At 44.0% G+C, this 27,652-nt stretch overlaps 1 protein-coding gene across 3 annotated transcripts; it reads left to right on the top strand.

Moving 5' to 3' along the window:
* kank1a (KN motif and ankyrin repeat domains 1a) lies at positions 1–27,417 on the top strand. Of its 3 annotated transcripts, none has more exons than XM_088288059.1 (12): positions 1–280; positions 12,540–12,683; positions 18,399–20,855; positions 22,740–22,859; positions 23,621–23,729; positions 23,843–23,989; positions 24,759–24,846; positions 25,093–25,312; positions 25,574–25,716; positions 26,233–26,433; positions 26,541–26,639; positions 26,708–27,417. In XM_088288059.1, the coding sequence occupies exons 2-12, from the start codon at positions 12,647–12,649 to the stop codon at positions 26,768–26,770; spliced, it is 3,684 nt and encodes a 1,227-aa protein (XP_088144185.1). In that variant the 5' UTR covers positions 1–280; positions 12,540–12,646; the 3' UTR covers positions 26,771–27,417. The 3 variants fall into 3 exon arrangements, with proteins under 3 accessions (XP_088144185.1, XP_088144192.1, XP_088144199.1); XM_088288066.1 differs by lacking the exon at positions 1–280 and adding an exon at positions 6,001–6,081; XM_088288073.1 differs by lacking the exon at positions 1–280 and adding an exon at positions 11,210–11,261.
* Positions 27,418–27,652: the final 235 nt, after the last annotated feature.

Below are 27,652 nucleotides of genomic sequence, written 5' to 3'. Positions count from 1 at the left end.
GCTAAATTGGGACGCGAAATGCGCATGCGCGTAGCTGCTCCACAAGTTGGAGCTCACACGCACACGCGAGTCAAGTGGACAAGTACAAAGAGGAGGTTGAACGTCGCACTCGGGACCTGCTTGCGCTTCGGGGGAGTTTTACAAGTGGACTTTGCGGGGTTTTAATGCATTATTGGACCGGGGGTGCTTTTATTCAACACATACGAGGCTGAGGAGGAACCACCGGTGTTGCGTTCAAACCCAAATCAGGCAGCCTGCGCGAGGACACCTTGCGTTGAGGGTAAGCCGTCTACACGATGATTTAGCTATCGCACATTCTCGTCGTTTTTCCGTTCATCGCCTCTTAGCAGTACACCTTAAGTTGGTCAAGTGTCCGCGGAGTGCAGATGAGACGATCCAATGAAGCGCTGCCGCTTAAACGGGATTACGTCGAAAGTTTTTGCTGGTGCGTTTAAGTGCTCAGTGTTGGCGGTTTGGACTTTGAGCTCCATGGGAAAGAAAACCTTTGCGAGCAGGCAGTCAAATAAAACAATTACATGGAATGCATTTGATGTCCCTTCGAGTTTGGGTGCTGAGTTGGAAACGTGCTGCAGTCTATAAAGTGTAAATATGAGCCAGAAAAAAAATATTTTTGAACGTGTATCTGCAGTTTTGTTGCTTTATTGCACATTTTCTGTTATGGCAGCAAAGATACAACTGATATATTTTTTTTGTATTTTGGGTATTTAACTTAATGCTGCTCCTCATTTTAATAAGGATCTCAAAATGAGGAGTTCTCTACATTAAATAGTGTATTTGCAGTTTTGTCAACTTTTTGTGCCATGCCTGAGTAAAAGATGCTATTTGGTGAGATTTACACACATAACCTCATAATATGCCACACTAGTACAGCAATGAAACCGCCAACATGTGACTTTTTAACATAAAAATGTGTATTTACATTTTTGATAGGCGCACCTTGTTGTGCATGTGACTTGATATTTATCTTACTCTTCGCGTCTTTTGTAATGTGCTCCAAAGTTGACTTTTGACTTTGCACAGGTAATTATGTGTATTTATGTTTAAAAAGATGACACATGGTTTGTTAGCCTGATGGATTTATTGCCTTAGTCATTTTTGAAAACATGACAAAAAAGTCAACAAATGCGCGTTGTTAACATTGTCTCGATCCAACCTTAGCGTATTTCCAAGACCTGCATGTCGGAGAATCGGCACAGAAATAAGTTGTACGTTTTTGGAGTGGCAACTATTTTTCATGTTTGGTGTGCCACATACTCACAGTGTAGTTTTTGAGTGAAAGTGCTCATATGATCTTTGTGGTCACTGCTGACCGACCACCGGACTAAGACGAAAAATTGGGCTTAAAGTGGAGTGCAACTGTGGAGCTCGTGTGTATTTTGATATTTCGACAAAAGACCTGAAAACCGTTTCAAATGGTGAAAAAAATGCATCGGCCGTCTTATTTTTAAATTTGTTGCTAACAAGATGCTATGAGTTGATTCTGGCCTTGCGTTGTTTTGACACACCACTCCATATTTTCCTTCAAGTCCATAACGTGCACAAAAAGGAACTTGAGGGCTTTCTGGAGCACAATGGTGGGCCGGTGGGCCCTATTGTGTCCTTGAAGAGCTTGAATCCTCCCTCTGGGCTTCTGATGGACTCAACAGCCTTTTTTTTTTGCCCTTCTAAAAAGCAAACCCCAAGGCTTCTACGCTCTTCTTCCGGAGTTAAGCGCTGAATTGAAGTGTCAAGGGGAGCATGGTGATGGTTGTTTAATTAAATTCTTTGCCCGCTGGTGTTTTTCTACACTTAAGAGAATCCTTCCATCCCAAAAGTACACTACATTAAACGCAGGCTTGCTTCGTCAGTCGTTTTTTTTCTTTTTTTTCGGGGGGGGGGGCTAAGTTGTGATAATTTTTTTTAGTTTCACATTGTGGCAAAAATATTTGTCCTGTGCCTTTTTTATTTAGCTCACAGTTTTCGCATGATGGCTAAAGGAACAAAATGATTTCAATCTTTTCCTTTTTATGCAAGTGCAACCTGAGTGTTTTGCATCCCTCAATGCAGACAAGTGGGTCTCGATTTTCTTATGCTACAAAAAGCATTAAAAACTCCAGTTTGTCCCATTTGTTTTATACGCTCCATACGCAATCAATCACACACAATTGACCAAAGTCTTAATAAAGATGAATTGATTATTCCGGAGACGACAGCCACTTTTTTTTTTTTCACGCATATTATGTTCCCTCGGCTGTGTCCGAAGCTTACAGGAAGTGCCACTGTGGTGTTCCTGTTTACTTCACAGGCATGTCTCATCGCAAAGCGAGCTTAGCGCGAAAGCTAAAGCTAAAGCTGTTCATACGTCGCATAAGCAGGGCCTGCCTGGTGTCGCTTGGTACATTCGGCTTAGCGGCGGGCCCCTCGCACATCAGCCTTTGTGTACTTGTGGTAAAGGTCCCTCAATTATCACCGTGGTGACATGACCCCTCTGTCCACATGATTAAAGCTAAGCCTTGGACCCCCCCCCCCCCTTGTTTCCAGTATTTGCTGTGGCAAAATGACTTCCACTGGCGCGAGCGCCCTGAGTGTGCTGCACGTCAAAATTGTTCTTCCCTCGCAGCAGCTGTATTTATTTCGTGGTGTCGCTCACTTGTAATTTGACTTTTGGCCGCGCATCTGCGCATACTTGGGACGCTAAAAATAAGCGCCACGTGGGCGAAGTGTTCACTCAAAGTGCTGAACTTTTACATGTATTCAGCGCAGGAATTTTTAAATTTTTTTTGGACAGCACCTCCTCAAAAGTTCTCGCCGGTTTTTGAGGTGGAATGTGGCGAGAGGGCGGTTCTTCCAGTTGTGGCTTGTAATTAGCAGAAGAAGTCCCCCGAGCAGCGCAGTTGAGTGTCGCTCAACACAATTCAGTTTGGAATGGGGGGAAATGGTATGCCAAAAATCACGGTTGAGTACCTCCCTTGGATTTAAGGTCACGGTCGCATTCAGTGCAGTTAAAATAGCTTCAAAGTTTTCTTTTTAGGAAAGTACTCCATTGAAAGTGGGTGTTAACAGTTTGCTAACGATATCATGGTTGGATACGTAGCTTAGTCTTATAAGTGGCGTTTTACTCCCAATGGTACTTAAACAAACTAGTGCTGAAAAAGTGGATGTTTTTGGCTGGGTTGTCGGGAATATTGTTAAAAAAAAATCATGACATAACCAATGGCCAGGGGCTACCACGCGACTGCGTCAGGATACCCGAAGGTCAGTGATGCTGACCCGTACGGGCCAACAGCAGAGCTGGGCACTTGACCCTTTTTTGCTGGTCAGTCCCCCCCGCCCTACGGCCGCGATCTTCGGACCGTTCCGAATTCGAATCTCCGGCCTTATTCATAAAAATTGTCATGCCCCGAAAAAAAAAAAAAACATTTGTGTATGCCGCCGCCGCCAGAGAAATGCTAACGGCAGAGATTTAGTTAAACATCATTAGCTGGCTAATTTACGATTCAAATCCACTTACCTTATTATGGTCTTATTGGTCTCCTTATTTGTATCATTCTTCTTTCTTCTTCTTCTTCTTCACGAACGCGCCCAATGCAAGTAAATTCGCACAGTTGGCGTTCTCGGGATTGTAGTAGTGGGAAGCAGCTGCCTTAATCGCCAACTTGCGCTATATGCTTGTGTACATTTTGGCCAGTAAGACTGCTTGCTTCTGTATTTCATCCAGTGGTAGACGGACGTATAAAATTCAGAATTTTGTTCCGTATTGTTTTAAATGAGTGCCAGTGCGAGTTCTGGCAATGCCACCACAACTTAGCTCACGGTGGCCACCACCCGAAAAAGACTTAATGTGGGACCCTGAATCTGTCCGGGACTGCACACAATGCCGCCGTTTGATGTAAATGGATCTTGTGGGCCCCGAAATAACAGCAGTGTAGAAAAGCACACTTAACATGAGATGAGATTATTAATATCACAAAAGAAGCCCTGAAGGTGCAACCATGGCAAATATACTTCAACGGAACACTTGTTGAAATGTCACACATGTGATATTGTAACGCCCGAGGATGGCAGCAGGCATGCGAGCGCCATCCCGCGTGTACTTTGTTGCACTCATCAAAGTGTTGAAAATCCGTTTAGAAGTGTGATTCGTGGATTGTGAGGCTAAGCATAATCGCAGGGATTGGCAGTGAATATTTTGCCTTATGTTTCAGCCTTAGAATGCTACATGCTAGTGCTAGCACTTTGTCATTGTGACAATGTTTTTGCCAGCGCTTATGTCTGAGTTATATATTCGGAGTCCCCCACACAAAAGACAGGTGAAGGAAAGTAAATTGGTAGCCGCTCCTGGAAATTTTTGCAAAATTTGCCACGTCATGTTTCACTGATCAACACAAATTTGTGTGGTCATTTTTACCATAACACGGTGTTTGAAAATCTCTCAAGGACCCATGACCAATATCGAAAAAGAAGCAAACGTTGGTTTGGAGCGGACATTTAGCACGACTCAAACTTTTTCAATTCCGACTCCGGAATGAACCGCAACAGGTGTCCTCCAAACAGTAGATGGCCAAATTTTTTATTGATGATCATTTCCAAAATTTGTCGTGATAAAGGAAGCCTGTTTGTGGGTTCTTGCAGATTTAATTCTGCGATTGCAATTTTTTTTTCTCTTGTGGTTGGATTAACCCTCGCGCAAAGCCTAAAGTGTGTTTCACAATGATGTCTTGTTTCCTGGAATGCTAATCCCTTTCTTTTCACTCACTTGTCACATGCTTTGTCGGGGATCCTCAACGGGCATCGTGGTCGATCTGTTTGTTCCTCGGGCGACATCGCCATCCTGGACTACTTGAGCGCCGAGCGTTGAGCGCTACTTGTGCGCGAGGAGGAGGAAGAGCTCCCTTCTGTTTTGTTTATTTAGGTTTTTTTTTCTCCAGGCAGGCAGAGGCTTCCGTTGTGATTTTGATAAAGCCCTCAGCTATGCAGGCGTGCACAGACGTTGTCCGTCAAGTGGAGGCATTCCTCAAGGCGTCTTCCTGAATTTAGACACACCAAAGATGTCCTTTTTTTTCCCCCCAACAATAACATCATGAAAGTTAGCACGGCGAACTTGTTTACCAGTATAATTGGAGAGAAGACCAGCGCCTGGGCAAACCCGGAGCCGGTCCTTTAGATGGCAGTAATGTATATTGCGACACTCGCGACCTCACTTGGGTTCGGCTTTAAGTGAACCGTAATGGCCAAAAGTCCAAATAAATTCCCTCTTTGTTTGACAAAAATGTTAAAAAAAATAAACTGAGTCATGAAATTTGGGCAAAAATTAGGAAAACCACAAAAATGTAAGTAAAATTTACAGAACCTAAAAAAAGAACACAAACAAAGATGGATACAAAATCTAAATATTATAATTAACCATAATGAGATACTGGATAAAAATATTAGTTAGAAAAACACATTTAGGCAATATTGTTCAATACAAAAATATTAGAATTTTTTTTTTACATTTGATTAAATATTTGAAAATATTATATGTATTAGATGACTAATAAATGTTTGACAAAAACTTTGCAAATTGCAGCGTCGCGGATCAGAATAAAAAAAACAAAACTATCTTTGCATGCCAGCCACGATGTAATGCTCATTACTGCCACCTGCAGGACCGGCATGCCACAGTATCATCCAACACATCCTCATTTTTTTTTTAAAAACGTTTTTCTTCCAGTCGTTGTAGCCTTGTTGTGCTTTGCTGCCCCATCCAAAACTACATGGCAGTCTGAATTGTGTCCTTTCTCGGGGATGCCTCCATTTTTACGGCTCAGAGCACCCCCCAAAGCCCCGGAGCGGCCAGTCTCACCAGGCTGCTCGTGTTTCAGTGCCCTGCACAGGCTGCTATTGTCAGGTTGCCGTGCGTGTGTGCGTGCGCGCGTGCGCTGCCGCGTTGTGATTGGCCCTCACTCGGGCCGTGTGAGACAGCGCCGGGTGACGTCTCCTTATTAATCCCCGGGATGTTTTCTCTCCGTCAATGTAGCGTGAGCTGGCAAGGAAATGTTTGGACTAAAGTTACTAGAGCACTTTTTGGACCTGATTGACGTGAGTAGCAATTACTTTTTTTTTTTTTTTTTGTCTCAGAATGCGTTTTTGTTCAGCTGTGTTGCATTACAAACTTAGAGGACATTTATCATTTAAGACCTTTTTCTTCCCATTAATGCCTCCCAGTATTTATTTATTTATTTATTTATTTATGATACGAGGTTGCAACTTCTCCAGCGTCGCTGCTCTGCAGCCTTGCAGGGGATCGGCCGCACCGTTCTCTTTAAGAAGCGAAAGAATTTAATCTAATCATTGTAGTGCAAATGTAGTGCCCTACAACTACTGAGTGGTGAGCATTTCCTCCACAGGACCAAATGACACTTTGTCAGCTTCCCCCGCTTTGTTCCGTGGACGTGTGAATGTTACGGGAGCAGTTCAGCCGTGCAGCCTGCTTGACTTCCAATGGACCGCAAATTTGATTCCGAACAGCACTAGCGTCATGTACAAAACTAGCCGGCGTCGCCTATTTTAGCTGCGTGGAAGTTAAACCGAGGCGTGAACGTGACCTGAGCCACGCGGGGACAGTAAAAGCGGCGCAGCTTCAAACAGACCTGCCACCTTGCGCCTACTACTGACAAACTAACAGTAATCACAGTCATATATTCTTTATCCTCTCTGAACAATGACTGTTACTGAGGCTTACTGAGCAGTCATGCACATCTTTTTATCTGTATGTTTTCTACTGCATCCTATATAGGAAAAACGACTTGCGTCTAGGTCGATCTGTTAATCATAAAGCATTTCATCGTTGAAAAAAAAAATAGCAGACCACCAACACAACGCTAAAAATATGTTGGCAACCATTTGCAGCTGCCACTGAGGTTTGCCCACACAACTCCCTAATGACCGCGTCCTAAAAGATATGAGGTTTTCTCGCCATAAAATGCGTCAGCGTTGGCAGTGCGTTTATTCCCGAAGAGCTCGGTGGCTGGAGGGGATGGGAGGGCGTTTAACAGCAGCAGTAAATGATTTCCTCTTGCGGTCAGCAGCACTTTGTTTACAGTGCACACCGGCTCCCCCGGTGACACCGTTGATCGCATCTGTTGCTGGTGAAGGCGCACATGGCAGCTTTTAATATGACACCTCACACTATTTTATTTTCCATTACGTGGTGGGACAACAGCTAAAATGTACTCTAGTTGTCTCATTGAAAATGTGTGAAAAATATCCTACGTAAAGGTGCAGGGACCTTTAAATATGTTGCTGCATTGATTATGTAACTATGATATGTGCACTCAGCATCAGATAGACTTGAGGTACTCTACGGAGACTTAGTTACCTATGGTCGAAAATACCTTTACTTATACAGGTCATTTCATGTATATACACCTGTGGCTGAGAAAGTGAAGCGTGGAGAGTCTCTTTGCAGCCAATGAATGGGGTCAACAACCTCTAGATCAGAGATGTGTCACTTAAATGCTGGAAGGGAGTACGTTTTTTTCAACAGTGCTGCTCGTGACCCAACATAGGACAACGCGTTTCCTAACCAGACGGATGCCAAAAATGAGATTTTAAATTCTCAATTCATGTATAAAAGGTCCACTTTCTTAACGCGACATCAAAATTTGAAGCACAAAACAAGATCACCAAAAAGTATTTTTTTTTTCAGTGCAAAGCGCTCGCTTGCATACAAATTACTATTCAAGAATGGCACAAAACTGTTGAATGAGAATTTGTTCAATTTTTTTTTCACAAAAATCAAGTGACTCAAATTAATATTTAATATCTTATACATGTATAATTTAGTAATTATAATTAATATTTGTTTGTACTGCATATCATTCCAAATCCGCAAAACAGAGTATTATGACCAGTATAAGCTCAACTATGTTGTCTGCCATCTAGTGGTGAGTGGTGATGTTACAACTAAAGACTACAGTACATATTCGCAGTTCGGCATTTTTTTTTCCAGAAAACATGAAAGACTGAATCAAATACTGATTCCATCATCCATCCTCCTAATTTCATTTCTGGGGTAGAATTGAATGAGCCGTTTATCTCAGGATGTAGCAGAGGTGGCCAACATCCTGCGGACATGTTGAATGTTGCAGATGAAGTTGAAGTTGAAGTGTGTATAATTAGCACCTCACAATGTTGTTTTCCAATTAAAGAACATTGCAGTCAGTCGTTGCATGTGAGAGAATCATACGATGGCATACGAGACATGCAGAATCCTGAAATGTGGTCCACTGGAGGCGCACATTCCACGAAACACGTCACACGTTTAGGCACTGCAGTGTCACTAGACTGATCCGACCTTTCGTTTGTCGTCCGTGCAGCCGGGTGACAATGGACGTGCGTCTTCTCATGTTTCAGTTTCCACTGAGCGAGAGGAAGGTGTGGTCGCCAAGACAACGCCGTCCACGGCGCGCCTGACCCTTTCGGTCTTCTAGTGCAGGTGGCGGCGAATATGCGAGTGGATTTAATAAATGAAGTTGAGCTTTTGAAGACTGTCGTCAAAGGCCGTTTTTTGCTTTGCAGCAGACATGAGTGCAAGCAAGCGGTGCGCCTGAAGCCATCGCACGCAGTCCGGTCAATATTTGTTTTGGGACGGTGAAGGTGCCGCCTCCGTTTGGTGAATCTTATGTGGAACACGTCCGTCTTTCTGACGAGTCACATAATAATGACTACAACGCATCCTGATGAGGAACCGATATCATTCTTTAGTCAAAGGAATATTGCGAACAGAAATACCTTGGATTTTGTTATAATGTTAATTATCAAGAAGAAAATAACGCGGCCCGTTGAGATTTATTTATTTAAGCCGGGTCAATTCAACGTGTACCATATCAGGAGGATTTACAGTGTCATCTACTTAGCGTAGTACGGAAACAAAAAAAGTGAAAAATACATACGTTGTCATAAAAAGTAGAACATATCAGGCCAGTAGTTTTAAACCTTGTTTTCTTTTTTGTTTGTTTTTTTCAAAAAAGGTGGTTGGGGGGTTCTTCCATCATGCTGCCGTGTCTCCACAGGAATGTCAGCGCTTCGAACACACACACACACGCACGATACATCAGTGGCGTTGTCGTGCATGCCAAGGCCGGCTCGTGTTTTGCTAGCCTTTGACCTTGCGACTGCAGGCCGAAGCCAAGATAAAGAAAAAAGGGTGAAGCGCCGAAGTGCTCAATGAGTTGTTCCAGCTTCCGTCCGGCCACTTCATGAGGCCCCGCTGTTGTCGTTCTTCCACCACGCTCCACCTTTTATTTCCACTCTCACACTTCAAATCATGAAATGGACCAAGAGAGAAATGTGCCAATGGGAGGGAGACGGCTCAAAATGTTGGCTGCACTTTGACCATTTAAAGATGGCTAATGGAAAAACATGACAATTCCCACAGACATTGCAAACAAAAAAAAAAAGGAACAAAAAGTTTTGAAAATGTCTAATGACACACACACACTGAGTGAAAAGACATTGCAAAATATTAGAAAATAAGACAAGTTTTGGGCAAAATAGAAGGCAAATAGGAGTCGAATAACAAAAGCTGTCAAAACCGAGATCTGAGTGCCATGGCGTTCTCTTCCTCCCGCCTATCGCGGAACAAATCATCTGGCTTCCACTTTAATGGGATTAGTCCTCACACTGTGCCCCCCCCCCTTTCTTTCTTTTCACATGCCCGAGTCCATCCTGCGCTTGCCCTCTTCAGGGGCCACTCCACTGCTTCATCTCCATGAAAACAGAATTAATGAGTGCTAAATGAGGATTTGAGCGTTGAATGAGAATTATTTGTCCTTACGCTTTACACTAATGCCATGCGGTGTCTTATTAATGGAAGCCAAATGGACTCTGAAGCTTAATCGTGGCGTCGGAGCGTTTGAGTCCGCATGTAGCGGCCAGATTAGCCAGCTCCATATCCCCGCCGACTAATGACGTGGAAGCCACTTAATGGCGCCCCCGCCGCTGGTGTCGCCACAGTCCACGGCGCGATTAAAGCGCCGCCGCGCCAGCCGGCGACGAGGCCATCAACAGATGGGCCTGATTTATGCTAGGTATTAGCGATGCCTTGAATGGCCAGATTAGCATTTTAGGTACAAAAGTTATATTTTTTTTTTGTGTCATGGGGAGGGCAACGCTTTGTTTGTCCCTGTGGTGCCTTTTATTTACTCTACACTTCTGTCTTGATTAATTGGGATTGGATTGTTTTTTTTGGTTTGTATTTTTTTATTGTTGTATTTTCAAAGCATTCAAAACGACTTGGACGCTTGTTTTGCATGTCGCCTCTCGCGTGGCTGTTGGGTGACTTTCAGCAGCCTGTCAAACAAATGCGTGGCTCCAGATTGTCCTCTCTCAAGTGCAGGCGGGTCAGCGATGAGACGAGCGGCAGGAAGAAGAGAAGCCGGTCACATCTAAATAATGGCGCTTTTAAATACTTCACAGGTGAAATGAAAAGCTCACATCGACAACGTGCTGTGCGTGGGCTCATGAAGCTGTTAAGAAACGTGGTGATTTTGCTTCTTCAGGTTCCTTGTTTGCACTTGGCCATTCATTTTCAATTTGGGCAAGTGACGCTCGTGCTCCTGCCGCCAGGGGGCAGTGTTATCTACAAAAAGGAAGTCCGCCTGTCTCTTGATCACACTGAGTCTTACTTTAATGGAGTTAGATTTGCCTAGACTTAAGGTGTGACACCTTGTTATTGTATGTAGAAATAATATTTTGTTTAAGGTCGTAATGGTTCTCATGAGGCACACCTAATGAAGTTATTCTCATTTTGTTTTTAACATGTACTTTTTCCCTCGCTAATATTTGACTTAAAAAAAATCTCATAAAAAACAACTAAAACATAAAGTAAATGGTTTCCTGATAGCTAGCTAACGCTTCATGCTTCAACCACTGTTAGCATTAGCATTTAGCTCTTCAAATTCTTTCTGTACCACCAATTCCACTTTGGGCCCTTTCCTCCCTGCCTCCCAAAAAAAAGCACGATTGCAACTTTGATTGGGACGAAGAGGAGGAAGAAGAGGGAAAGGTTGCGGACGTGGAGGTTGGTAGAACATTGTGCAAATTTCACCACACTTTTCTTGGCTTAACAAGGTGCCGCTCAGCTCAAGTGAGTAAAGGACGCGTGCCTCCTTTTGTTTACGTCATGTCTTAGAACAAAACGAGTCCTTCTGGTTTGAGCCATTAAGGTTGCCGACGCACAAATCTGTGTGCTTTGCTTTCTTAAGCCGTCAATTAAGGTGAGTTTTGCATCTTTGCTCACTTTTGATGCCCACTTGCAGCTTTTGTCTTTGGATTGACCACCGAGGTTTTGGTTCACGATACGTAAATGTGTTGAACAATGTCAAGTTGTAAATATCAGTTGAAAGTTGTAGGCTGAAGATGACGTTGGTTTTTAAGAACATTAAAGACAATTTAGAATCTAAAACCAATATTTCTGGACAATGAAGACAGTTGTTGTCTTGAGCGAATCCAACTGACGGTTGACTATATGTCGTCTTTAATGAAGCGAATGTACACATTTCCTTCAACAAATCTCACATGGATATTTTCAGAATTATGGAGGACAATTTAGTCTTCAAGGAAGCGAACGTTTATTGTGGGGGAATTTCCAAGGTTACTTTGCCTTCAACAAACCGAACTTGTGGTTTGTGAACACGAGCACGCTGAAGATGACGTACTTGTTTTCATGAACATCGCCTTCAACAAAACTGTCGCTTTTCAGAAACTATGAAGATTTTACATTTCAGTACTGATGTCATTTTTACATGCAAACCTACTATATGTGTGCCAATGTTAACGTCAATCAAGCCTCTCTTTAATATTGGTTACATTTTACAATTTGTTTTGTGCCCAAAAAAATATTGTTTGAAATAAGCGTCGTTTCAATTACTATGAATACAATCATGATTACTATTTTTTTCCATAAACGAACAGCCTTTTGTGTTTTTGCAAATACTAAGAGTGACTTTGCGTTCCATGAACTTATGAGTATTTTTGTTAGTCACTAAAGTCTTCCAAGAAGTTGACCTTTACATGTGCCCTACCTGCAGGCCTTTAGCATGAGGACCGCTTTACACCCCCAAAACCCCGCCCCTCCCTCATTTCCCCTTTTAGTATGCACCTTGCTTAGTTTGTCATTTGACATCATGGTCTAAAGTTAGCTGTGTGAACCCTACCCTTCCCTCCATTGCTCTGCTTGTCTGTTGCTCTTTTCGGGTGCGCACCGTTGAGGGTGATGGGTAAGCTGCTCATACTTCAAATATGGAATTTGCTCCGTTTTAGGTGAAAACGTTCCTCAGTCTAATTATTAACAGCATTAACGACTGGATGATGCCATGTGGCATATGTTGTCACCTTTTGTAAAAGAAGTGACACGCGTCAATTGGCTTTATGACAGCGCAGTCTTTGAATATTATTATGTGCTCATCACATCACCAACTTGCCCCACTTCTTTAATCAACATCACTAACTGTGTGTTTTTGTTTGCTTCCCCCCCCCCCCTTTTTTGTGTCCAGGTTGCATGGTGTTGCGGACTTGATGCATGGCCTTTGCACGACGCCGGTAGCAGTTGTTGATGTTGTTGATGGTGCTGGTGCGGAACTGATTGCGCTGGGTGGCGACCATGGCTCAAACGGCGCACGTGAACGGCAACGGTCCAGGTAACCACATTCACCACATCACGTCATTAAAACGTGACACTTTTTCTGGCGGGCGTGTGCACATGTCTACGTTTTATCAGTGCCCAACAGGACAGGGCTGCAAGTTGGGTTGGAACAATCTCAGCAATATCCTGATATTGAAATTGCCACAATATTGTTTTCATGTGTTGCATATTAATAGCAACATTAATTATTTAGCAATGCTGTTATGTACAAAAAACACAATATGGCGATTTCTTTTTCATTTTTCTTTTTTTAAAAAAAATATTACATATATAATATTATGCATTTTTTATACCATATCGCAAGCTTTTTTTTTTTAACTCGCCAACCTCCCCACAAAATTGTGCTATTATCGTATGGTGAGGTTCAAATTGTGATGCTTTCGTATCGTGACATTTGGATATCTTTGCATCCCGAGCTGCAAGGCCCCGCAATCGTCAGCCGGACTAGTTTCACCAAACAAAATTGAATGGACACGACAGGACGTATAAGAAAAAGTCTCTCAAGACCCACAGCTGAAATGAAAGAGCAAGTTGTCAAATTTGGCTTGAAGCCATCCGTGTCCTACTTGGACTAACTCTTACACTGGAATTTATCCAAATGAGGCCCAATCGGACGCAAGTATCCGAGAAAAATGAGCATCGTGAACTTGGAAATTTTATTATTTTTTTTTCATTATCTGCATGATCCTTTTTGTTCTCTTGCGTTTTGTTCTCCTTATAGACCATCACGGAATGGCAAAATCATGACATTGTGGTTGATTCAACTGTAATTGAACAATTTCCCCACTAGGCAGAGCTGCAACTCTTTAATGGGAATATTCGAATGAAGGTGGGGGGGGGATCTTGACATCTGACAAGGTCTACAGCCATGCCGTTCTCGTTATATTTTTTGGAGACAGATTGTATTATTGAACAACTTAAGTGTGCTGAATGTTTTGGTCAGGCAGTGTACATGTCACCGTAAAATATTCATCGTGGCAGCAATTGTGAAGGCGTTTGTGTTGGGAGGATTTCGACACTTTGGTGCAAAAAGAAGGGCCAGTGCTGGGCTGTTTTGCAGACACCTGCAGACGGCCCCGCATTCCTGGCCGGACTAACAGGAGAGAGTGGTCTGTCTCGCCAATCCCTGCAGGAATGCGCAGCATGTCGGGCAGATGATTTCAGATACTTGAGTCGAGTCCAGTTGACTTTATCAAATGCCTCATTCTTTAAGAATTGCGATACACGTGACAATTTTTTTGGACGAAAGAAAACGAGCGGCAATTTGAGAGTAAATTGCTTAAAATCCCAAAAGTGGACAATCTTTTGCCGACTTCTTCCGATTTGATTCTGAGGGCTGCGATTCGATTCATCGCATGACGTGGTTGATGGGTTTAAATTGTATTTCTAGAGCAAGTGAGAGGAGCTGCCGCCGCTCTGGCGCTGTGCCAAGACGGGTGCGGGTAAGTCATGTGACGTCATCGAATCGTTTATCTGCCCTCGTGAAAAAGATAATGTCGTGTTTTCAAAGCAGAGTTTGGAATCCAAGTCAAATTCTACGGTGATGTTCCCAAGATGCCTTTACAATTGTCTGCTGCTCTGAGGCTGAGCTGCACTGTGTTTGTTTTCAAAATATACCTTGATGCCTCTTGCCAACTGTGTGAAATTTTGAAATGGTAAAACTTAAAAACCGTTATCATGGAGCGCTGTCTGTTGCGATTGGTGGCGCGTTCAAATGCTAGCTGGCAGTTTAGCATTTGCGGCAGTCCCTCTGGCACGACCCAGCTGCCACTGCACGTCCACCCGACTTGTTTTCCTTGACCATTTATGAGAAAAGTGTTGTTGGCACTTCTTCCTCGCCGTCGTCATCGTCGGATCCAGTTGTTGGATTTGGCAGCGCCGCGTCCGTCTGGGGCCCCCGGGACAATCCAGCGGTTGGCTGTTGCCAGCCCGCTCGAGGAAAGGGCAGGAATGTGCAGCATGCGTGTACTTGTATTGTTTTTTTGGGGGGGGTTCCTGTCTTTATACGGGGAGACGGATGTATCGCATAGCTCGCCGGGAACTGTTCAAACACCGTTTTTCTTGAATAATTACACGTATAAAATGTGTAGTGCAGCCAGGAAATACCAAGCAAGTGTGAGTGTGTGTACGCGCGTGTGTAGACTCCAGAGTCCCCCTCCACCCACTTTCATCATGTTTTAGCTGCACAAGAATGCTTGTTGCAATTTGACTGAGAAACACACCATGAGTTGCTCCCCTTTAATGGTCATAGCAGTCAACGATGCAGAAGTATTCCTTGAAGTATCCGCTTGAATTTGTTCACTGATGAGTGTCGCTCCAACCTGTATGGTCAAGATGGATCATAAAGTATTTCGGTTGGTGAATGGCCACCTTGTGCGCCGGCAGGTCACAGACTCATGTGACACCCACGCAAAGTACGCACATTCCCATCTCATAAGCGAGCGTCAAGCCCGAGAAATCCAGTACATACGGTACGCACCTGCGACCCTCTGGTCCAAGTCGGGTTCCGAAGCATCGTGCCCCGTGCGTCAGGCTTGAGCATGAAAGCCACGTAATGCGTCAAATACGTGGACAAAACCAACGCATTGATGTTGTGCAGCTGTGACTTGAGTCACCTGCCACTCTACAAAGCTCATATTTGAAGACTATGCTCACTCGTCAAAGCAAAGAAATCGTCTGATCGCCAGCTTGTGTCTTGCACAACCCGCTCGTCGGGTCACTGGGATCGCAAGGCTTCAACAATATTTGTTGACAACACCAGTTGTCACCATGTCGCTTAGGTCATGGTACCAGCTGTCGCCGGGCGTCTCGGCGGTACCACCGGGCTTCCCGACACCGCCGTTGGTGACTCGTCCGCTCGTGCCTGCGAGCTTCTCCCTAGCAGGAAAACAATGAGCGTGCAGTTTTCTCACTCATTGACACACTGCTGCCATTGTTGTTGGTTGATAATAGACTCGTGGATGACTTGGATTAAGAGTTGAGAGAGGATTTTGTTGATTTTGATGGAGTTGCAGGACTGGAGTCATATGATGGCAACCTATAACCTGGATAACCTAAGTGGGAAAAAAAAAATCTGTCTTCAGACCCTGGCCTGTGCTGTAAGGTTTAACGCTGAAAATGTAAGGAAAAGCCTCTAAAACAGATGAACTTCATTTGGGATTAATCAGGGGCCCACTGAGCAAGATTGAACTCACATGCAACTTTAAAGTGCTAATCAGTGCTAGCTAGCATTGTGGTGATGACGAGCTTTTGTCGTCTGCTGTTTGAGTCTGAGTGTTTTATTGATTAATTGAGTGGGGGGGTGGTCATGCTAAGAGTCCATTTCAGGGTTCAGGTGTTGCCGTGCAGATGTGGAAGGTTGACTATCTCCTGCGGCAAACGGAGGCTTGGGCATCTTATTGTGGGAACATTTGTGGCCTGTCACTTTTTTAACTCATTTTATGGCATCCCCAAGCACCGATATATTTGCATATTTAACAGCTAGAGCTGTCAATGGCAGTGAATGAGACTTTACAAGGAGTTGCCAGAGGGCAACATTATATTTTATTCTTCAGTTAATATTTTGCATTTTTGAGAATTTTAGACTTTCATCTGATTTGTAAATTCTTTTGTAATTCTATTTTTTTTTTTTTCATAAAAGGTGCAGTCATTTTGTATTTTTCCCTGCAATTATACTCAACATAAACAAATAAGTAAAAACTATTTATTTTTTGTACTTTTTTTGTTTATATTTTTTATAATTATTGATTGTCAAGCTAAAGTTTTAGTTAAATATTTTGGGGTACTCCCCCAATATGTGTGTTTTTTTGTATCGATTCTGTTGAATGATTTTGACCATTATGTCATCTTTGTATTTTTCTAAAACGTTGCATATTTCAACTTATTTTTTTGTTGTAGTATTTCAGTATTGTCTTAAAAAATTTCATTTAAAAAATGTTTCCAGCTCATATTTTGTCTAATCTTGATGTGCCCCCCGCCATCTAATACTTTTTTTAATTTTTATTTTCTTGTCATCACTTTTACTTATTTCTACGTGTTGTGGATTTTGAACATGCACATTAGCTGCATATGTTTGCCTTGGGGTGGAACAAAAACAAAACAACCCCGCTGTTATTCCAGTGAGTTCAGCGCCCGCTCGGCTGAATAGCAGCTCTCTTCTTCAGGAGGGGGCGGGGCCTTCACTCAGAGCTTCGCACGATTGGCTGAATAGCAGCTCCCTTCCCAGGAGGGGGCGGGGCCCTCGCTCAGAGCCTCGCGCAGTTGGCCCGGCGACTGTCCAATATTGCTTCGGTACAGAGTTTATACCAATGGTGCCCCTCCCCAAAACTCAAGAAACACCACAGTGCGATCTTTGTACAGTCTTAGCCAGCAACCAAAGCGAAGAAGCTTGCGCACATCCTGAGTGACTGAGTAAGGTGAAGGTGAGTGTGCCACGAGGCAAATGCAAGTCTCATTTTTCTTGAAATGCCTTCTTGTGTTTGAAAATGGTCGCCGCAGAGAGAGAAAAGGTTGTCCGAGCGCAGTGTGTTGCTGGAAAGCGTGTTTTATTTCCAGCATGTCTTGAAGTTCCAGGCATACCAGGCACAAGACCCCTGCAGCCGGTGTGAGGGGAGCGAAAAGGAGGGGGGGGTCTTTTTTTTGGGGGGGGGGGGGCACGCGTGTGGAGTTTGGACTTTGAGCTGATCAAGCTCACTGGCTTAAATAAGATGACGGAAAACATTGTTGCTGTGCGCAGTCGTGTGTTGAAAATGGCAGAACTTTTCTAGTTGGGAAACGACGTTTGTTGCAGTTGATGGGAAAGCGGGAGTTGCAATTATTGTTTGTGCGCAATTTAGTTGTGCTGGCAACGAAGACGACACGTCTGTTGCGCTGGCAAGGTAAAGGCAGGTGAGTGGCTAATAGCTGTGATGTTTTGGCTTATTTAGCTGTATTTTGTAGTCTAATATTTTTGGTAGTTTATTTTGTATTTTGGAATATATTTGCACCCCCATTTATGTTTTATTTTTATTTCTCTTTGCTCCAAATAGGTTTGTATTTTTTTTGTATGTTTTTCTTTTAAGTATCTTTAGTGTGTGGAGATTTTATTATTATTTGGTTTTTTTCTTTTGTTTTTTTTGTTTTCCTTTTTTGTTTTTATGTATTTCAATGTTTTGCTACATTTTGGTGTCATGGTGAGAAAAAGTTTCACCACTTGTCTACCCATGTTTTTTTTTTAAACGTGACATGCTGCATCAAATATTCTTGTGTGGTTTGCCTTCACGTGTTTGTCATAGTTTTGAACTGACTGAGCTGCACTCTTAATAGTGCTTGTCACTCACTTTCAGGCGTGCGCGCTCGCGCGTACTGCGTGTGACGAGTCTGTGCATGTGTTGACAAATGATATGGATTGTCAGACGAGACTACTCCACTTTCACATTGTTCTTTCCTCTGTCTCGCGATCAAGTAATGAAAAAGATCTTAGGCCACTTGCAAGAAACAGTGAGCCTCAAAGCTGCATTATTTTTATTTTTTATCCCTTGTCTTCAAATGACCGGGCCCATCAGCCTGTGTTTGGTAACAGGTCATGAAAGCCTGTCACAAAAGTTTTGTAAAGACATGTGCGAATGCTTTTAAATTGTGAAAGAAAATGCATATGTCAAACAAAGTTAAAATAATAAATAAAAAATAAATAAAAATAATAATCCACGTTTTCTGGCTCTTGTTTTTACAGCGCAAGACCAAAGATGTCCAAGCTCCGATAACAAAAACTCCTTGGATCCGTACTCAGTGGAAACTCCATACGGTTTTCAGTTGGACTTGGATTTTCTCAAATATGTCGATGACATTGAGCGGGGCAACACCATCAAGAAGGTGAGCATCCAGAGGAAGCCCAAAGCAACCAACCCGGGGGCGGCGGCGCCACGCTCCAGCTCAGGGGCCGAATGGACGTCCACCGACTCGCTCTCGTCCTCCAACAGCGACGACAAGCAGTCGCCGGTCTTCGTCAACCCCAAGGTCCAGTTGGCGCCCGCCCTCCAAAGGGCCACTTGTGAAGCTGCACCACAGCAGTCCTTCTCCGGCGTCGCGGAACCCAAGCTGCTCCTGCCGCCGCCCTCGCCTCGATTCACGCCACGCCACAACCCCCACGTGGAGAAGACCCTCATGGAGACCCGGATTCGCCTGGAACAGGAGCGTCTGTTCATGGAGCCGCCGCCCCGCCGTCGTTTGGCCAGTTTTGGCGGGACGGGCTCCAACAGCTCGCTCTCGTCGTACTCTGGCTCCATGGTTGCCAGCCAGGTCTCCCCCAGCACCCTGCAGCCTCTGCCTCTCAATGGTCACCTCCACAATGGAGAGTACAACCCTTACTACCCGCCGTCCATGGGCAGCTCCATCCGCCACAGTCCCCTGAGCTCCGGTATGACCACGCCGGTGACCAACGTCAGCCCGTTGCACCTTCAGCAGATCCGCGAGCAGATGGTGGTGGCCCTGCGGAGGCTGAAGGAGTTGGAGGAGCAGGTGAAGACCATCCCCATCTTGCAGGTGAAGATCGCCGTTCTTCAGGAAGAAAAGAGACAGTTGGCCGCCCAGTCTAAAGGTCCAGGCGGTTTTCGCAAGCGCTCTTACAGCGTGGGTAGCGCCGACCAAATGGAGAACCCGGGCCCTGTCCAAAAAGAGACGGTGCTGCACATCGTCGAGCCCGAAGCCCAGCAACAGAACGCTCAGCAGCTCGAAGAGTTCAGGCGTCTGGCTGCTGAGGTCCAAGCTCTGGAGAACACCACCCTTGACAACGGTGGTTTTGAAAACCAGACGCGGAACAAGAATCAGAACCAGAACCAGGCCCTTCAAAAGTCTGTTGGTGTTGTTACCGATGAAAACATGAACAACCTCCAAATCCAGCCAAGGACACCACCCAGAGAGCAAAGCCACCGCGACGTGGCCGTCGCGACAGACCACCGGGACGTCCGCAGCGCTTCAGTGGGCGTCAACGAGACCATGCTGGGCCTGTCCAGCGAGACGGAGATGGAGATGGAGCTCCAGCAGCAGACCATTGAGGAGCTCAAAGACAAGATCTACCGCTTGGAGGTGCAGCTGAAAGAAACTACTCATCAGATGGAGATGACCAAGCTGAAGCTGGAGCTCCAGGCGGCCGGCGAGTCCAACAAGAAGAAGGCGGATAAGGGCTTGATGACCAGACCCGAGACCTACAGCGTCTCCGTGGAGGCCAAAGTGCCGGTGCACAGCCGGGGCGTTGGTGACCGGCTTCTCGCTGTTGCTCAGAGCTCGTCTGTTGCAGTTTCATGTCACCCTAGCGTTTGTAGTATTGGCGTAGGACCGGATCAAAGTTTGGAGGAAAATGACGAGTGCCAGCAGGTAAAAATCTGTGAGGTTGGAACCAACACGGCAGAGTCTATAGACTGCTCAGCTTTCTGCAAACCAATGACGGACTTACTCAAGGAGTCTCGATCGGTCGCCAGCGGGGATTGCTCCGTGGATGTCCACGTGGGCCCGATCAGGACGATGGTGTCCCAAGGAACCGACCCAGATCTCGTGGGCAAAGTGGACTCCTGTGTCATGGTGGTCCCGGAGTCCACCACGCAAGAGACTAACACAGAGACGGAAGTGTTCAGCAGGTCCACCAACACGAAAATGTCAGCGCTGACCGATTCCTTCACCAATACCGCCGCTGCTGAAACGCGAACGGTCGCTGCCGGCGAGGGGCTCATCAAAGACACGCACTCGGCCGCAAAGCTTCGCTCGGTCGCCGTGGGGACCGAGTCACTTCTCAGCCAGTCCTGCGCAGCCAAAACCAAAGAACTTGGCGTGGGATCCGTCAGCATTCACGAGAACTTCCTACTTGGTTTAAAAACTCGCAACATAGCGTGCGGACCCTCGCAGCTGCCCGAACCCGTCGTGGAGGCGACCGCCGAGACGACTCGGCCCCTAGCCGACTCCCAACGGGGCGCCAGCCTGGACCACTACATTGAGAGGGTGCAGAAGCTGCTGCAGGAGCAACAAATGCTGCTGGCGGAGAACTACAGCGAGCTGGCCGAGGCCTTCGGTCAGCCTCAGTCCCAGTTTGGTTCCATCAACAGCCAGCTGGTCAGCACACTCTCCTCCATCAACTCGGCCATGAAGAGCGCCAGTGCTGAGGACCTCTTGGAGCTCCAGACGGACGCCTCCCACTTAGGTTTGTCACTTTCAGCGCCATCTTCCTCAAATGCTTTGAAATCAAGGTTAAATACTACGCTCCAAAATACTGGTGATGAAGGTGTTTCAAAGTATTTAGACTTGGGTCGAACTTGACTCTTGTTGGCAGCTTCTTTCATTTGCATGCAGCAGAACAGCTAAAAGCTGATGCACCCGGTTTGCTTTGAACACTTACTTAATGGCTTTTTCCCCGCAAGATGTCACCAAGTTGACAATATTTGGTGTTTAGGCTTTGTTCGTGTTAACATATACAAGTATTCAACTTTGTCCAAAGACACTAGCCTGAAAGAAAACGGTTTTAGCAAGGTCGGCTACAGTCACGTCATCAAACCACAGTCATGCTCATTAGCTAGCATACACAGGAAGTCATCGATCAGGTTTTTCGGCATGACGTTTTGGATAGCGCAAATTCCGAAAAGGTGTAACGTGTCAGGAAATTGTAACTTTGTGAAACGAAAGTTGTACTGCAATATGTAAGAGTTGTAATTGTACAAGTGTAATGTTGCAATTATGAGCGTAAAGAGAAGTTACTTATTTTTTTTTTAACTAATGAAATGAAGTTGTGATGTGAAAATAATGAATAGTCCTACAAGAATACAGGCGACCCGTGCACACGTAGTCAGGCGCACCATTTTTATTTATTCGTGAAATGTTCATTATATATTTTTAGAAAAACTTTCAATGGGTGTTAATTATATACCGTTTTTTGCTCTTGGCTAGCTGGCCTGGTCGCTCACCCCAGCGAATAGCGGCGGTTGACTATAAGGGTAGAGAGCTTTGTTATAATTCCACCACAATTGGATACCTTTATTAGATTGTAACTTTTATAAAAGTTGTGATTCTACACGAGAATTTTTTTTAATATCTTAGTTTGTCCCCTGACAGTCAAGTGTCGATGTGATAACATGACATTGATGTTCTTTTGGACTCAAAGCGACGATGAGTTCATTCTTTTTGAGAGCCAGACACACCCATCGCACCCCGGCTTTGTTTTTTTTCACCGCCTCCCTCCCTTCACCAAACACCTCGTGCTGATTCATGGACGCCTCGCTGTTACGTAAGCTGCTCTCACGCTGGCCGACACATTCTTTGCGCTGTGCTGCAGCCCCCTTTGCCTCGGTTCACGCTTTCTAGAATGCACCGTGACTTTGCACTTGCAAGGAACAATCCTGTGCTGCTACCCTGACAAGTGCCCCTCAAAAGCTGGAAAACAATTTCAATTGCACGGGACAAACGGTCAAACACTCGCGAGGAGCTGCTGTCAGCCACAACCCACTCGCAGATCCTCACATGCAGAATAACCAACCGATAAATCCAATCGGTATTACGCTTTTCTTTACACTTAAAGAGCCGAATCCAGCTTCTGATGTCACTTACTGGGCCACACCCCTTTAAGGCACACATCCCAAAGAAGAATACGACTGTACAATTATTTAATTTCAATATCAATCAAATAGCGTAATTTTTTTTTGCCATGAGTCAGCTCTAGCCCTTTCAGAATTCTCATTTCATTTCATTGCGAGTGAAGAAATCTGATGTTTTTAATGCATTCCAGACAGAGCTGTCATTTTTGAATTCCATATATACAAATAAGTTACATAAAAGGTTTTATTTTCAGATGTATTATTGCTAAAAATGTGAGGTGACATGCCCCACATGCTTAAATGGCAAGGTGAAATATTTCAAATTCAAATTTGTCCAGCACGACCTAAAGAATCCAAATCGAATGGTGAGTTTCTGAACAATCCCCAGCTCTAAATTTGATACATTACAGTACCGATTTGGAAATACCAGATGAGTCACGGAAGTCAAGATACCGCCATCCTCTTGATAACTTTTACAATTATTTTGTCTTGCCTTTCAGAGGGTGCGCCCAAAGCGGAGGTAGACAAAGCCACCAAGACGCAAATTGCGACACATCAGCAGATGAGCGCAGCCGAGCAGAAGAGCCGCATGGACCGGCAAATGTCCACGGCACTACACGGTGGGAAACAACGTACTACAAATACAGTCATAATTAGCGTTGTAAATAACTTACCCGAACATAAACAATGCCATCAACATTAGACCAAAAAAAATGTCCTTCCAGTATTGTAAGAAAAATAAAAGTTCTTAAATATACTTTTAATTAAAGTCCTAAAATATTCTCAGTTAAAGAAAAAAAAGTTCAGTCACAAAATATTGTATTTTTTTTTAAATATTTGTCAAAATAGAAAACAAATTTCTTAAAATATTGTCAAAATGAAGAGGTGCTGAAATTATTGCAAATATAACAAAAAGAGATTCCCAATTATTTTTAGTGTTCTATATTTTCCAAAAGAAAAACAGATTGTCCTAAAAAAAAGTGAGTGTCCTAAAATGTTATCAACTAAAATAGAGATGTTCTAAAATAATAAATCCTGTGTTGTAAAATGTTTAAAAAAAAACAGCATGACATCTTTTAAAGTGATGTTTTCCTAAAATAATGCAAAAAAAATATTTAGCATGTAAAAATCTTTCTATAATTCAAAATTAGATTAGTTTAAAAAAAATATTGCATCTAAAATTATTTTTTAAAAATTGTATACAAGTATTAATATTCCCTATTATTGGATGCCCATATTTTTGGAACATGGGAATTACATAATAGAAAAAAAAAACTAAAAGTCAATCTATTATTATTTGGCAATATGTCATGTGATTTCTCCCCCCCCCCCCTCCCCCACCTCTTTGGGGCACTGATTTCTTTCCCTAATTTGCTTTCAGGTGAGCCCTGCGGTGCAAACGCGCTCAAGTCCATCATGAAGAAAAAAGACAGCCGTGCCGACTCCAACGGCGCCAAGAAGAACCTGCAGTTTGTCGGCGTCAATGGCGGGTGCGTGACGTCCATTTTGAGCGGTCAGGTGAAGCTTCCAGGTGAAGTCCCTTCCTCCTCGTCCTGCTCAACTTTTTGTTCCCGTGTGCCTTTGCCGCCCCCTTGTGGAGCAGCTATGAGACGACTTCGAGTGACGACTCCAGCTCGGAAGAGAGCAGCTCCTCTGGATCTGAGGATGAGGAAGAAGAGAAGGAAGGTGACGACGGCATGGAGAAGAAGACGGACGAAGGAAGTATGGACGAGCCGGAGACGAGAGAAAGGTCAGGCAATTGTTTGCTTTCTTTCATGCGCGGCATTTGATTTTATTTGTTGTTCTTTTACTCCAAATTATTTTTGCACGTTACCGCTCCAGTTTTTCAAAAGACACGGTGAACGAAATGACGCATTAACAGTCAATGTGTAGTGGCCTGGACTATTTTTTGTTACTTTTGGACGGTCTGTCTCGTTTCGAAGCGTCACCGGCCGCGTTGTTTGTGGCTAAGTCTGTGAAACCAAATAATCACCTTATTATATTCTGAACTTTTGCTACAATTGGATGAAACGTCTGAAACCAGAAGTCAAGAAAAATGGAGAGCACGCTGTTTTCTCTTGTGTAATCTTACTCATTCTAATCCATCAAAATGGAATTACAACAATGAATAAGCGATAAGACTGCTCAGCAAAGTTGAACAATTTCTTTCATCAAAGATGCAAGTAAATGTATTTTTAATTTTAATTTTACACTGATTCCTAATATGTTGCTACCACATTGGGTTTTCATTTAGTCATATATATGAATAAGGGTTTGGCATGAGGTGGCATTATCATAATTATAAATTGCAACGCATGCTAAAATCTGTATTGAGCAAGCTTTTTAAATCAAAATTAAAAACTGAAATGAAAATATTTCAAAAACCTGATATGCTAGGAAAAAAGTAAAAAAAAATACATTTTGATGAGCATCAAATAATTTCAATATGAGTGTCAGAAATAGAGGGCCCCAAAATATTTATTCTTTTTTTTTTGTTGTTTTTTTTTGTGCGTATTCAGGTACGAGCTCAGCGAGAAGATGTTGGCGGCGTGCAACGTCCTGAAAGTTCACCTCAGTGAGCCCAACGACGTGAGCGCTAAAGATGTGGTGAGAGTCTGCATTCTTGTTCCTCTGACCAACTTTGATGACAACTGAATTTTTTTATGGCGTTGAACGCACACAAACAACTGCTACTATAAAATGGATAGAAAATAATGCCGCATAGTCGTGTCTGTTTACACACATGAGCGGTGCCTGGTGGGGTAGTATGTGATGTCTGCGTGTGAGCTGTGGCCGACAGCAGCACAAATGTGCTTATATGATTTTTTTTTTTTTCTCTCTCTTGTCCCACAGAGGGCGAGCGTCAACACGGTGCAGAACGAGTGGTTCCGCGCCTCCAGCCAGAAGGTGGCGTCGGCGTCTGCCGTTTCAGACTACCTGGCGGCGTTCGGCACCGTCTCGCCGGACGTGCTGCGCCACGTGGTCAACATGGCTGACGGCAACGGCAACACGGCGCTGCACTACAGCGTTTCGCACTCTAACTTCCCCGTCGTTAAGAAGCTGCTGGACGCTGGTGAGTTGGTGTTGGAGCACGGAGGCTCCTCTCATCGTATGTCCGCAAAGCAGCTTCCCGTCTAGTTTTTGAGCCATTACGTTAACAATGCGACAGTTGGGCAAAACATTTTCTCGCAAAGAAAATGTTTGCATTTAGTTACCTTTAACTGCACGCGTCAACCGTACACGTACTACAGCACGTACAGTAACCGCACTTTATGAAACAAGCTCATGTTTTCACTCGATCCAAAGCTGCTTTAATATGTGCGTGATGTTGCAGACGTGTGCAACGTGAACCAGCAGAACAAAGCGGGCTACACGCCCATCATGTTGGCGGCGCTGGCCGCCCTGGAGACGCCCGCAGACATGCGCATCGTGGAGGAGCTCTTTGGAAAGGGCGATGTCAACGCCCGCGCAAGTCAGGTCAGTACGGAGGCAAATATGCGGAAACGTGCTCGAAAATGTTTCAAGTTGAAAATAAAAAGAAATGATCAATCTTGTATCCTGGAATTTCAATACAGGTTAATGTGCAAACTTTGTCCTGTGACAGATTGAATTCCCCTTTCAAATTCATAAAACGATTTAATAAGTATATATAACTGATGGAACATGTTGGTTCAAAATCTGATATTTCTATTTTTTTTTTTTAAATAAAAAAAATAAATTTTACCACAAAATTGATTGAAAAATGTATTGAATTCATAATGACTTTATTTATTGTAGGAATTTTATTAGAAGATATAAAAATGTTATTTAAAAAATATGAAATGTATGCTATTAAATGGACACAAAATTATATTTAAAAATAAATGCAACTGATCCAAGCTTTTATTTAAAAATCTATATTAAACTGTTCCCTAATATGTCTGTTTGTGACGATATTGGAGATTTGCGTCAGTGTTAATCACGAGGGCGGGCGGGCGTGTTTCCTTCTTTCAGGCGGGCCAGACGGGCCTGATGCTGGCGGTGAGCCACGGCCGCATGGACATGGTGCGAGCGCTGCTGGCGCACGGCGCCGACGTCAACGTGCAGGACGACGAGGGCTCCACGGCGCTCATGTGCGCCAGCGAACACGGACACGCCGACATCGTCAAGCTCCTCCTGGCGCAGCCTGGCACCGACGCCACGCTCAGCGACAGCGTGAGTTGCCGCGCAAAAAAACATTCTAGTCCGGCATTTGAAGTCAAAAGTTCACACGGACAGTTTCCGGTTTTTCATTTCATATAAATATCCTTTATTGCGTTTAGGACGAAAGTAACGCCCTGTCCATCGCTCTGGACGCCGGACACAAAGACATCGCCGTCCTGCTTTATGCGCACGTCAACTTTTCCAAAGTGCAGTCGCCTGTACGTACTGTATCTTTTTTTTTTTTTTTCTTCTCCGTTTTGTGTTTTGACGCCTTTGTCCTTTCCAGGGAACCCCTCGACTGAGCCGCAAGATGTCGCCGAGCCCCACTCGCAGGGGCGCCTTCGATTAGCCACTCGGAGGCTAATGTCAGCGCATCGGCGGCTAGCGTAGGCTAATCGGACTCAAAAGTTACTTTTGGTGTGGAGCGACTACCTTTTAGCAACTCTGACGCTACTCTTGGCTGTTTTGAGGCTAGGATAGCAACTCCCAAGCTATGGTTAGAAACTCGCAAGATTAGCAACTAGCATTAGCAACTCTTCACTGCCTTTGTAGAGCCCAAGTGGACATTTTGGGCCGCCCGCTTCCTAATGTGAATGTAACCAGCTGGTGCCTCACACGACTTTTGGTGTCCCTCAAAGATACAAAACAAGGCCATCTCTTTTTTTTCCCCAGTCCTCAAATTTGTCCTTTCTTTCCCTTGTTTTATTGTGGTCCGCTGTAAATAGTGCTGATCTCCAGTCCGATATCAGCGACTTTTCTACCAATCCTTTGTATCTATTTAAAATGAAAGACCACAGTATTTTTTTTAATATGAGTGCATATAAAGATCATATGAAGTCATATATATTTATCTAAGTATACTTTTTAAAGCACATCTCCTGTTTCTTTGTACATACTGTACGTTAGTCTAGTATCGTTTCTGCTTTCCGTGTCGTTGATCTTTGCGTCATTTTGCGTGATGATGTCATCATGTAACAATAAACTTCAATAAAAGTGTGTTCCTCTTCGTTCCATATTTTAGCAACGCAATAAGCAGCTAACACTTCTCTCTACTGTCAGGCTAATGCTGAGCTAACCTCATTATGCCAACATTGTATTGGAATTGTATTTGTATATTTACGACTAAATTTGAGACCTCTGGAAATCAAACTGAAAAAAAAAAAATGAAAGCACTTTTTAAAAGTTGTAAAATTTGACCCCAAAAATCATGCAATATAATGCTAAAAATGTT

This window comes from Idiotropiscis lumnitzeri, chromosome 1 (genome assembly GCF_059441095.1).
Source record: "Idiotropiscis lumnitzeri isolate Australia: NSW breed Sydney's pygmy pipehorse chromosome 1, RoL_Ilum_1.0, whole genome shotgun sequence".
In the NCBI taxonomy this organism is placed as follows: domain Eukaryota; kingdom Metazoa; phylum Chordata; class Actinopteri; order Syngnathiformes; family Syngnathidae; genus Idiotropiscis; species Idiotropiscis lumnitzeri.
The sequence above is the reverse complement of the archived record's forward strand: the minus strand, read 5'-3'. Positions and strand labels throughout refer to the sequence as shown.